At 46.5% G+C, this 12628-nt stretch overlaps 1 protein-coding gene across 2 annotated transcripts in view; it reads right to left on the bottom strand.

The window, feature by feature from the left end:
• Positions 1 to 12628, bottom strand: part of LAMA3 (laminin subunit alpha 3) — a 477258-nt gene that overhangs the window by 437993 nt on the left and 26637 nt on the right. Inside the window, exon 1 of one of the 2 annotated variants that reach the window (XM_063923601.1) lies at positions 2996 to 3504. The exons of the other annotated variant lie outside the window; for it this stretch is intronic. Within the exon in view, the coding sequence (XP_063779671.1) occupies positions 2996 to 3346 (351 nt within the window). The 5' untranslated portion in view covers positions 3347 to 3504. Of the gene's footprint in view, positions 1 to 2995; positions 3505 to 12628 lie in introns of those variants that run through there. 2 annotated transcript variants of the gene reach the window in all.

Below are 12628 nucleotides of genomic sequence, written 5' to 3'. Positions count from 1 at the left end.
TCATGATGTTGAATAATGTCCTAGTGCTCAAATACAACTCTGATAAACTCAATCACGGCCATACCCAAATTTTGAGAGTTCAAGCCGTTCTACACTACACTGTATAGTATAGCACAATCAACAAATCTCCTGATCCTGCCCCTGTCCCATTGTCGGACTAGTCAACTATTCTCTGTCCCAATGCCATCTTACCAAAATTGTCCTCTAGCATTCTGAATTCACTATGTGAAATACAACTCCAGGGCCAGACCGATTCATAGCCATTTAATACACTGCTCTGAGTCTTGCCTGTCGATGGCGACTCTTGACATCAGAAATGTGGTGATACCAAAGAAAGACAAATATACATCTAATGGACCATCCCACTTATGAAACTTTTGAACACCAACACAAAGATTTATGCAAATTTATTGGGTTACCAAAAAGAGGTTAGTTAGGTTAATTGACTACTGGATGATGGAATGAGATCTTGTTCCGACCTTCATTTAACTGCACCATCTTGTACACAATACCTTCTGATTGGTCGTGTAACACAGGCAATCAGAAAATATCGTATATATGACCCACGGGAGTGCGCAACTGACTGTACACACTGTCCGATCCACACCATATGCCGTTCCAATGTGCCTGGAAACAACAGTTTATGGCAATATCGTCCAAGTGTGTACCCGGACTTATACTTCTGCTATTTGCTTTTGAATTTGTGGAAGGTAGTTACTGCCACACAAATTACATTAATGTGTAGCTTCACGGTTATATAACTGGAACTGTAGCTATAAAATAATGAAAGCTTCAACCAGCAATATGAGTATATTTTCAAAACATTAAAAAACACTCATTCTTCTCTTTTCATTTTCTCAATAAACTGGTTTGTGGGAATTATACAAAATAAAAATATACATTTCTGCTTGCTTGGATTATAGAACTGAATCATTTACAATCAATTTGTGGATTCACAAAATGCTTTAGCAAGCCCACCAAAAGCAATTCAAGATTCATGGACTTCGTAAATACATAAAGTCAATCTGCGCCGTGTTTTGAAGGATAGTAAATGTTTTAAATAATGTGCATTCAGGAAAGCGTAAAAGTGGCCCATTCAAATATATCAGTACTACCAATAAAGCGGGTAGCTACTATAGGGCCTGAGTTGAGGGAGGGTCAAGTAATGCCAGGTCCTCTCCAGGGGCGTTTTATCACAGGAAGGAGCCTTCATACAATCTCCAAACCGTCTCTACTCGGAAGAAATTGAGCCGGTACATGCACTGAAGACTCTGGCACTGCACAGGTATCAGGGAGAAATCCCTAGATTGCCGCAAGGTAAGTAAATTCAATGCGTACAGAATGTGTGGTGTGAACTACCCTTGGGAACCTGTGTGCACCACTCCATGCACCCATTATAAATACGCCAGTGGGCCACTCCCTCGAGGACTATAAAACAACTCCTCCTAGTTACCTGCAGCACTCACCAAGCACATCCGCTCTTTAAAGAGCAAAGTGGAGTCCTCTTTTGATTGGCGTATGCATACATGGCGCACAAGTCAAATACATATGATCAGAAGAGGCCCCTGCAGCAGAGCTTGGAGTCCCAGAAGCTAAAACAGCATCAACGGGCCCCTAGCTAATTGCTGTAATGGAACTACGCAATGCACTGTTCCGCTTCTGGACCACCAACTTTATTAAAATTTTAATTAATTTACTTTTAAATTAACTTTATTACTTATAGAGACCCTTAAGGCTTAATGTTTCTCATAATGAATCCTCTCAGTAATTGTAGTTGTTTATAGTGCTTTGTGGAAAGATTAATCCCTGTGGGATGATAACAAATGAACTCAAACAGTACTGTAATCTCTAAGCGTATATGACAATTACATATAAAAATACTATTCATAATTTGATACATGGAATAAAATTGCTAAATGGTGACCATGTTTTGCTATAATGATGTAAAATCAAAATTATACTGCATAGTGTGTTTTACATTCCTGTCAATAACTGTTTAATATTAATGTTTTAAATGGACCTTACACTGAAACATGAATTACTGTCACAAATATAAAACACGTCCTTTTACAGGTGGTGTCATTTATTTACTAAGTCACACTGTTCCACTGACTCCCCTGGATGCAAATATTAAACTTCAGCGGAGCAATGAACAGTGGAGCTTACGCTCTTGTTATGCATACAGTAATACGGGCAGTTTACAGATGAGCAAAAGCTGCAAAAACTTTATACAAATCAAACTTGCTGGTAAATGGGTTGTAGTTTCTCTATAGCTTTAATATCAGAACATATATCAGAACATATAACAGAGCGAACAGTGATTCACAACACACCACTACATGCCCTAAGTAAGCCACTGCTGCCATTAAATGGACTGGCAGGCCGGTAACACCTGTTTGGATTGTGATGCCATGTGTTTGCATTTAGTGAACTTGCACCTGACCCCAAACATTCATCATCATACACACCTATACCTGAACTCGTACATGGAAAAGTACACCAGGTCAATAGGAAACATTTATCTGTTACATGTGCGTGCTTCCCCCTATCTACTTGTACCTACAGCACTGGATGTAAAATGTCAGTTTTCCTAGACTGGTTACAGTAGTTTCTCACCTTAGTCTCTGTTTGCCATGTGCAGATTTTTTTTTACAATTTAAATTCATTACATACTGAACAGTAATTCTACAATCATGTGCACACATATGGGGTTATTATAGGAGCATCTGTAACAATCAATGCCCAATGCCCTGCATAGACAACACTACAAACTGTGCCTTCACCAGGCTAGAAAAGTGGGAAAAATAAAAATATGTTCAGTAGTCCTATATACCTTGGTCTGTTAAATTAACATATGTTCATATTCATAAATCATTCATAGAATTAGTAGCACAATGTAAGTTCAGTATTGTGTTAGCACCATATTGTGTCACATAGACTGTAGTGTGTAATGTGGGAAACAAAATAAGCCGGGCGATGTGGGAGAGCACAGTACCTGGATAGTGTGCCCCTGGGTGGAGGATGCCACTGGTCCTCCCACCAGCTTACAGTACAGATCCACCCTGGGCAGCGTGCCTCCTTCTCCCCCGGAACTGCTCTCCTCTTCCCCGCAGGTAGCAGTGGCCCTGATTTTGGCTCCCTCCGCCAGGTTGAAGTAAGGAGGGTGCAGACTGAAGCCGGTGCCCGCAATTCCCTGGCAGCAGACCATGTGCAGCATGGACAGATAAATCCCAAATGTCACCAGTGCCCCCGGAAACATGGGGCAGGCAGGGGTCCGCCTGTCTGTAGAAGTTCCTCTGGTCCCCCCGAAGTGGCACAGAGAGGATCTGGTCCTTAGCACCATCATCACGCACAGGTCACCCCCACCTAGATGGCAGCAGATTCCCAGCAGATCCTGAGATCCATCCACACTGTCTCCTGTGCCCGCTCCCTCCTGCAGCCAGCGCCGCTGTCAGATCTGGAAAACAAAGCAGCGAGTGAGGCTGCCCGTGGCTGCATGCCTGTGTGAGCGAGTACAGATGACACACCCCCTGATCAGCGACACCCTGACCGGGTCACCCCCACTCACCCTGCTGGCTGCACTGCTGCTCTCCCTGATACACACACACAGCTGCACCCTGACCTGGTCACCCCCACTCACCCTGCTCCCTGCTCTCCCTCATACGAGTCACACAGCGGCTTCCTGACTTTGTCACAGTGCTCTGTGCTCTCTCTGAGGGGCCCATTTATCAATAATATTTGCGCCATATTCCCAGAAAACATATTTTTTTTTAAGTATTTAGCATAACACAAGTGTGTGACAGAGGGACTGCAGCAGATTACTCTGGGTCACCTCCACTCACACTGCTCTCTCTGACACACACAGCGGCACACTCACCGTGTTACCTCTACTCACACTGCTCATGCTCTCCTTAGTTACCGCTTTCAAAACGCAATTGTCAGGTTGCACCAGGGAATTGGAAACAGGTCCATCGCGTGTGCGACCCGGCATTGGACCAAGAGAACTGGCTTCCCGACTCGGCAATTTGCCGGGTCGGGTTGTCATGGGGGGGCGGGTGCTGAGGTGGCTCTGGGAGATGAAATCATCAACCCTCGTGCCGCCTTTCCCTGTGCTGTGAACGGGTATCGGTTCGCATCGACCTGGGTAACCTGTTCACACTGCACCTGACCCGGTAATAACCCAGGAGCAACACTTCTTTATTCCTAGGTTGAATTACTGGGTCAGGTGACCCGGGAATTCGGGAGTGACCCTTTCACACTGCACAGCGACCCGTGTTGACCCGGCAATATACCGGGTCGATACCAGGTTATTTGTGCGGTCTGAAAGGGTGTAGTATGGTATGCCGGTGGCCGGGCTCCTGGCGACCAGCATACCGGCGCCGGGAGCCCGACCGCCGGCATACCGACAGCGTGACGAGTGCAAATGAGCCCCTTGCGTGCTCGCTGCGCTTACCACACTGACGCTATTTTATTCTCCCTCCAGGGGGGTCGTGGACCCCCACGAAGGAGAAAAAGGGTCGGTATGCCGGCTGTCAGGATTCCGGCGCCGGTATACTGTGCGCCGGGATCCCGACAGTCGGCATACTGAAGACCACCCATCTGAAAGGGGTATGAGAGATACACAGTAGCACATTGACTGACTCACCACAGCTCACACTGCTCCTTGATCTCTCTGGGCCTAACTGAGGGGTCTGTTATTAATGATAACATACTGTACTAACGACGTCATTACCGATTTGTGGCTTGCATTGCGAGAACGATAACGCCCAAACGGACAATTGGATCAAAATTTGGATTGCAACTCCAATGGGTAGAATTTAATAAACTACAAAAATGGCCCTGTCATTTTTTACCGTATCTGCTACGGGTGCTCCTTGGGTAACGCCAAGAACCATGGTTTAATATTTACTAACATTAAGATGTCTCAAATTTACATCTCTAGATTTACCAAATTTTTAACACTCATTTATATTTACAACTGTGAAAATCAGAAACTCCCGTACGAAGAACGGGTAGAACAGCTAGTTCATAAATAAAATGTTAATTTTTAATACTTTGTCGAGAATCCTTTGCAGGCGATGGCTGTCTGGAAGTCATAGACATCACCAAAAGCTAGGTTTCCTTCTTTGTTATGCTTTTTCCAGGGCTTTACTGCTGCTGTCTTCTGGGGCCAGATGCAATGCTGTCCGAGTTGGCTGGAGGTTGCCAGCCAAACTCAGACTTTTTTTTAAAGCGTCAATCATTTACAAGGCATGGTTTTGCCTTGTAAATGATTGCCGCTTTATACAAACTTAAAAGTTCCACTGACAACCCACATTTTTGGCCAACTCGGATGACGTGACATCCGGTCGCAGTTGTTTGTTTGTGGGTCTTTCTGCCTTTAGCTTTGTTTTAAGCAAATTAAAGGCATGCTCAATCAGTTTGAGATCAGCTGATTCAATTCTTTGCTATAAAAAACTCTAATCTGGCCTTTCTATTCTTGAGACTTATGAATGGTTTGCACCTTGTGGTGAAGGCTCTTGTTTAGTCTCCTCTTTATGGTAGACTTGGATAATCATATGAGTACATCCTGGAGAGTGTTCTTCTTTTGGCTGGATGCTGTGAAGGTCTTTTTCTTTACCATGTAATCATCCACCTTGTCTTCCATGGATATCCAGGCAAGTTTGTGTTACTGAGCTCACCAATGCATTCCTTTTTATCAGAATGTACTAAACGGTTGATTTGGACAGTCCTAAGGTTCTTGCTGTCACACTGATGGATTTTATTTGTTTTTACAACCTAAGGATGGCCTCTTTCACTTTGCATTGAGAGCTCCTGTGATCGTATGTTCTGGGTTCACAGCAACAGCTTCCAAATGCATATTCTGCACTTGGGAGGAAATTTACTAAAGCTTCTACAAATGAAAAGTGTTGAGGTTGCCCATGGCAACCAATCAGATTCTGTCTTTCATTTCTCTGTGGCATCCTAGAAAATGTCAGACAGAATCTGATTTGCTGCTATGGGCAACATCACCACTTTTCATTTTTAGAAACCTTAGTAAATTTTCCCCTTGGAATCAACTATTGAGTCAATTGTCCAGTTACTTTTGGTCCCATGAAAACAAGTGGTTACATATTAGACAGTTGTAATCAGAGGTTAAAGTTGGGGGGAACGAGGTGGAACTGAGTTCCGCCACCTCCATTTCCCTGCACAGTAATTCCAAAAGAAAAACCTGCCCAATCACCTACATCAATAGATGATGCAGGCGGCGCTAATCTTACTGATGAGCTGCAGCCACCTCCCCCTTCCTCAGGTCCTGGTGGCTCCGTGGTCCTCCTACATCTGCAGCCTACCACTCCTGCTATTCACACATGCTGTGTCTGTTGGACAGCATTCACCCCCTCCTCAGGTCCCAGTGGATTATTTTCTGGCACAGCATATGTGAGGTCATGCTGTCACCGCTACTGGAGTGAAGAGGAGACATGAAGAGGAGCAGGGTCTGTGCATCTTGAAGACAAGATGAGAGGGGGCTGGAGGGACAAGAGAGGTGGGGAAGCTGCTGGAGGGATACAGGGCATGGAGCTGCTAGAGGGACACAGACAGTGATCTGCTGGAGTGACAGAGGCAGAGATGTGAATAAGGGGCACACTGTGGTCGTTATGTGTAAGGGGCACTACTATTGTGGGCATTGTGTGTAAGGGGCACTACTATTGTGGGCATTGTGTGTAAGGGGCACTACTAAAGTGGGCATTTTGTATATAAGTGACACTACTGTGTGCATGATGTGTATAAGTGGCACTACTGTGGTCACTACTATTGTGGGCATTGTGTGTAAGGGGCACTACTACTGTGGCCGATCTGTATATAAGCGACACTACTGTGGTCATTATGTGTAAGGGGCACTACTATTGTGGGAATTGTGTGTAAGGGGCACTACTATTGTGGGCATTGTGTGTAAGGGTCACTACAACTGTAGGCATTCTGTGTAAAGGACACTACTAATGTGGGAATTGTGTAAGGGGCACTACTGTGGGTATTGTATCTAAGGGGCACTACTGTGTGGCATAACATGTATAGAGGGTACCATTGTGTAGTGCAATGTGAATAAAGGGCACTACTGAGTGATGTAACCTGAATAAGGGGCATCACTATGTGGTGTAATATGAATCAGGGGGTACTATTTTGTGACCACGCTGCTTCTTTGTGAGATCAATGTCCTTTTACAAAGTATGGGAAGTAGGGCACTTATTTTCAGTTTGGAGGGGGGTGCCAGAAACATTAGCACTGGCCCTGGCTCCGAGCGGGGGAGGGGGGGGGGGGGTAGGTGATGCGATAAATGAGTTCCACCACCTCTCCAGGACCACTTTAAGCCCCTGTTGTAATTCCCAAACCCTGCCTCCAATTGGATGTGAGTACCCTCAAATTAAAGCTAATAAACTGCAACCAGTATATAAGGAGACAAATGCATACATATATGTCCAGGGCCAGTGCTGGGTTCGCTGAAGGGTCCCGCATCAACGATCTTCAAATTTGGGAGCTATTCAAACATATTAATTCATTATCAGCACTTGTACTTCCTTGCAAATAATATGAAATAGTTGTATTCTGATATGTGATCAGTCTGTCTGTGTAGTATGACTGCAGCAGTTTCACTAACTATAAATACACAATTAACCCTATAATCCCTAATTAACAGGGAAATTTGCATGAATTGACTAGCAGCGATACAAAATACGGCCAACTTGCAAGTGCGTTCCTTGTAAATCTTATTTAAATAATGCATATAACAGAAAGTAGGTGACTATATCAAAAGTGAGAAACTGTTATCATAGTCACATACAGTATCAGATAGGAATGTGGATTTTACCCAGAAAGCATAAACACATCATATACAACCAGATGTAGTGTTCCCATGCTTCTACTGTCCTATCATCATTGATATCCATTATCATGGCAAGGTGGCTCACTCCGCTTCACTTGCCACAGGTTACTATTCCCAATAGATGTCCACATGGATAGTAAATTAATGTTGATAAAACATGAAAAACCCAAAAACCCGCTATGAATCTAACCACTTCTCCTAATGTAATTACGGGTTTTGAAATGCTCCTTCCCTTTCACTTGGCATGATCACAAACTGAAGTATTTGGGGGTAGTGCTCTTCAACGACTTATCCAAACTGTTTTCCTTGAATTTTAGCCCTTTATTAAAAACACTCCGTCTGGACTTCCAGAGGTGGAGGAGATTACAATTATCTTGGTTTGGTAGAATAAATGTTGTCAAAATTAATTCCCTCCCTAGGATATTATTTTTTCTGAAAACTCTTCCCATACACATCCCGCTCCTATGGTTCCGGGATATTCAGAATCTCATCCGAGCGTTTTTTTGGGGTAGTAACACACCCAGATTTAAACATGAAATTCTGTTTAGGAGAAAACATCATGGAGGCCAACAGCTCCCACATATCCCCAGCTATTACAATGCAGTACAGCTGAATAGAATTTTAGAATGGACGCGGTCCAAAGACTGCAAACAATGGGTACTCCTAGAAGAGGGCTGTCTCCCACATTATATTGAAATTGTCCCCTGGCTGCCCACTCTTCCGAAGGTTAATCACCCCACGGTTTCCCCCACACTTAAATTGTGGAATACATTTTGACTAAAAAGCCACATATCCTCCAAATTGTCCCCTCTAACTTCCTTTATCTTTAATCCCGAATTTATTCCAGGTCTCCAAGGAGCAGCTTTTGCTCAGTGGGCTGAGACTGGGATTTTTAGGGTTGGTGAGTTCTGGCAGGGTGTGGTCATTTTCAGATATTCAATCTCTTTGGAATATGCCAAGGTCTGATTTTTGGAAATATCTTCAGGTTCACCATTTCCTAACATCTTCCAAGAATCTCTCTGACATAACTAGAGATCTCACCATTTTTGAAAAAATGTGCGTCTCCCCCCGATCTCCCACACACACTATTTCCCAGATCTATGCATTTATTATTGAAGATCTATTTACTCAACCCCCTACTTTTTGATTTCCTGGGAGAAAGAGATGCCAGGATTAGCCGAACAATCTAATTGGGACTCTATATTCCGTAACACCCAGACGAGCTCCTTATGTTTATCAACGATGGAAACTCTTTATAAAATTATATACAGATGGTACAGAATTCCCCTTGTTCTCAATAAGATGTTTCCCACCCTCTCGAATCTTTGCTGGAGATGTAAGGGATCCCCAGGGAGCTTTTTACATATCTGGTGGGACTGCCCCATCATAACTCTCTTTTGGACGGAAGTTTTTAAATGCTCCGAATTGATATTAGGAGATGTAGTCCCCAAGGACCCAGGGTTTTGGCTCCTTAACATGACCTCGGCAGGTACGCATTCCTACAAATGCTCACTACTTAGACATCTTAATAACGCAGCTAAGACCACTATACCGACTCTTTGGAGATCTCCCTCACTGCCATCGATCAAACAATGGTTTAAAAAGATTGATTACTTTTTAGAAATGGAGGATCTTATCTCCTTTTCAGTAGGAAGATCCATTAACTTTACAGCCATTTGGTCTCCCTGATGTGACTTCAAAGAGTCACCTATACATAAGTCCTATGTAGTTATTTAGACTTTTGCCCACTATTCATCCGGTCATCTCTTGTACACATTTCAAAGTATCAAACAAAAATACCTTCCCTTTCATGTCTACTGGGCCCATTCTTTCACTAAGGATACTCTCGCTTAATTCCTAATTTCTCATACGCCCTAGAGCAGAGGCGGCCAAAACGTCGATCGCGATCTACCGGTAGATCGCGGAGCTCTCACCGGTAGATCGCGATCCAAGTGTAACCTGCTGCCTCTGCCCGGAGCGTTCCCAATGATGCATTGCGCGGGTGACATCATGACGTCAGCCGCGCACCCGCGCAATGCGCGATTGGGAACGCGATGTGAGGAGCCTGTGCGCCTGCTGGATCTGGGTTGATCCAGTCAGTGCCTGTGGCAGCAGGACAGCAGCAGCGGCAGGTAGCGGGAGCATGCACGGGAGCAGGATCCAGCCAGCGGGGAGACAGCGAGACAGCCAGCGGGGATCCAGCCAGCTAAAGTAAGTATATCTGGCACTGTGGGCACATGGCACTGTGGGGGCATATGTGGCACTGTGGGGGCATATGTGGCACTGTGGGCACACGGCACTGTGGGGGCATATGTGGCACTGTGGGGGCATATGTGGCACTGTGGGCACATGGCACTGTGGGGTCATATGTGGTACTGTGGGCATATGTGGCACTGTGGGGGTATATCTAATTCTGTGGGGGCATATGTGGCACTGTGGGCACATGGCACTGTGGGGGCACATATGGCACTGTGGGGTCATATGTGGTACTGTGGGCATATGTGGCACTGTGGGGGCATATGTGGCACTGTGGGCACATGGCACTGTGGGGGCATATCTGGCACTGTGGAAGCATATGTGGCACTGGAGGCATATCTGGCACTGGGGGCATATGTGTATCTGGCACTGTAGGGGCATAGGTGGCACTGTTGGCACATGGCACTGTTGGGGCACATATGACACTGTGGGGTCATATGTGGTACTGTGGGCATATGTGGCACTGTGGGAGGCATATGTGGCACTGTGGGGTCATATCTGGCACTGTGGGCACATGGCACTGTAGGGGCATATCTGGCACTGTGGGGGCATATGTGGCACTGTGGGGGTATGTGGCACTGTGGGGGCATATGTGGCACTGTGGGGTCATAGCTGGCACTGTGGGCACATGGCACTGTGGGGGCATATGTGGCACTGTGGGGGTATGTGGCACTGTGGGGGCATATGTGGCACTGTGGGGGCATATGTGGCACATGGCACTGGGGGCATATCTGGCACTGTGGGCACATGGCACTGTGGGGACATATCTGGCACTGTGGGGGCATATGTGTATCTGGCATGGTGGGGGCATATCTGGTACTGTGGGGGCATATGTGTATCTGGCACTGTGGGGGCATATGTGTTTGAGGTTTTTGACCTGCTGGCTACAGGCTCCCTGCAGCGTGGGAGTGAGGGGAGAGAAGCAGGACCTACTTCTTATTAGTTTAAGGGCTCTGCTTCTCGGCTACTGGACACCATTAGCTCCAGAGGGTTCGATCACTTGGTGCGCCTAGCTGCTTGTTCCCGAAGCATCCCCTCACAGAAGCCTGAAGGAAGAAGCCGGGTGAGTATTGGAAGAAAAGAAGACTTCAGTGACGGCAGAAGACTTCAGTAACGGAGGTAACAGCAGCGGTAGCGCTGCGCTCCATGCTCCCACACACCAACGTCTCTGGCAGGGTGCAGGGCGCTGGGGGGGAGCGCCCTGGGGGCACGTTGCTGAGGGTCCAAAACGCTGGTGGGGGGACATATTTAGGTGCCCGGGCACCGGGTATGTTCACCCCGCCAGGGTGCCGCATGGGGGAGCAACAGTGGTAGCGCTGCGCTCCCTGCTCCCACACACACCATCGGCCTGCAGGGTGCAGGGCGCTGGGGGGGAGCGCCCTGGGCAGCATATATATGTATAATATGTAGATCACTGGCGGGGGGACATACTTCGGTGCCCAAACACCGGGTATGTTCACCCCGCCAGTGTGCCGCGAACGGGAGGGAGCAGCAGCGGTAACGCTGTGCTCCCTGCTCCCGCACACTATCGGCCTGCAGGGTGGAGGGCGCTGGGGGGAGCGCCCTGGGCAGCATTTATTGAATGATCCCGGGCGGGGGAACATACCCGGACACCGGGTGTCTTCACCCCGCCAGGGTACCGCAGCGTGCGCGCTGCGCTCCATGGCTCCCACACACCAACGGCTTCCGTGGGTGCGGGGCGCAGGGGGGGCGCCCTGGGCTGCATGTATACATATAGGGGTATATACAGGGGGTTACTCTCTGTATATAAGTTCCCCCAACTCAGTTTAGGGATATATATTTATATATTTTGAGCGGGCTTAAGCGCGCCGGGAAGGGGCAGAGCTTAGCCCTCACAGAGGAGTCAGCGCCATTTTTCTCAGATCCCCGCCAGGACTTGCTGGATAGTAAGTTGGAGGGGGGGGGCACAGGGTTTATAATGCTATATGGGTGTCATATAGCATTATGTTTGATAATGGACGCATAATCACTCTTATATTACATAAATTCACTGTTTCCCTGTTTGTACCCACTATTGGTTAGTCGACATATGTCGGCAGGTGTGAGGGCTTTGTCACAAGCTGCTGTGGGGATACCTGTCGGCTTCATCGGTGCATGGCGGTACTTGATTCGGAAAATTAAGTATTAGCAAATTGGTGTTTGTGTGCTTAACACAGTAAACACGATAGGGGAGATACAGTTGTTTGTGGATGCCCTGTCGGCATCAAAGGTTTTCCTGGGTAAAAAATGTATCAGGCTGTTATTGCCTTGTACCTGTATATATATATGTATATTTATTGGTATATGTGGGGGGAGTGTTATCAAAATTGTATTTGTATCCTTCCCTCAGACCCCTCGGGGTTCCGTGATTATTTTTTGCCCGCTTACTATTCCTTGCTGTCAACATTTACTAAGTTTCTGTCGACCATAACGTTCCTGGTAGATCCACATCGGGGGCATGTCAGTACATGGTCATACACATTCACAACACATTACTGTCACTAGGGACCT

The sequence above is a fragment of the Pseudophryne corroboree genome, chromosome 5, assembly GCF_028390025.1.
Source record: "Pseudophryne corroboree isolate aPseCor3 chromosome 5, aPseCor3.hap2, whole genome shotgun sequence".
Classification (NCBI taxonomy): domain Eukaryota; kingdom Metazoa; phylum Chordata; class Amphibia; order Anura; family Myobatrachidae; genus Pseudophryne; species Pseudophryne corroboree.
This window is presented reverse-complemented; position numbering and strand designations above follow the sequence as displayed.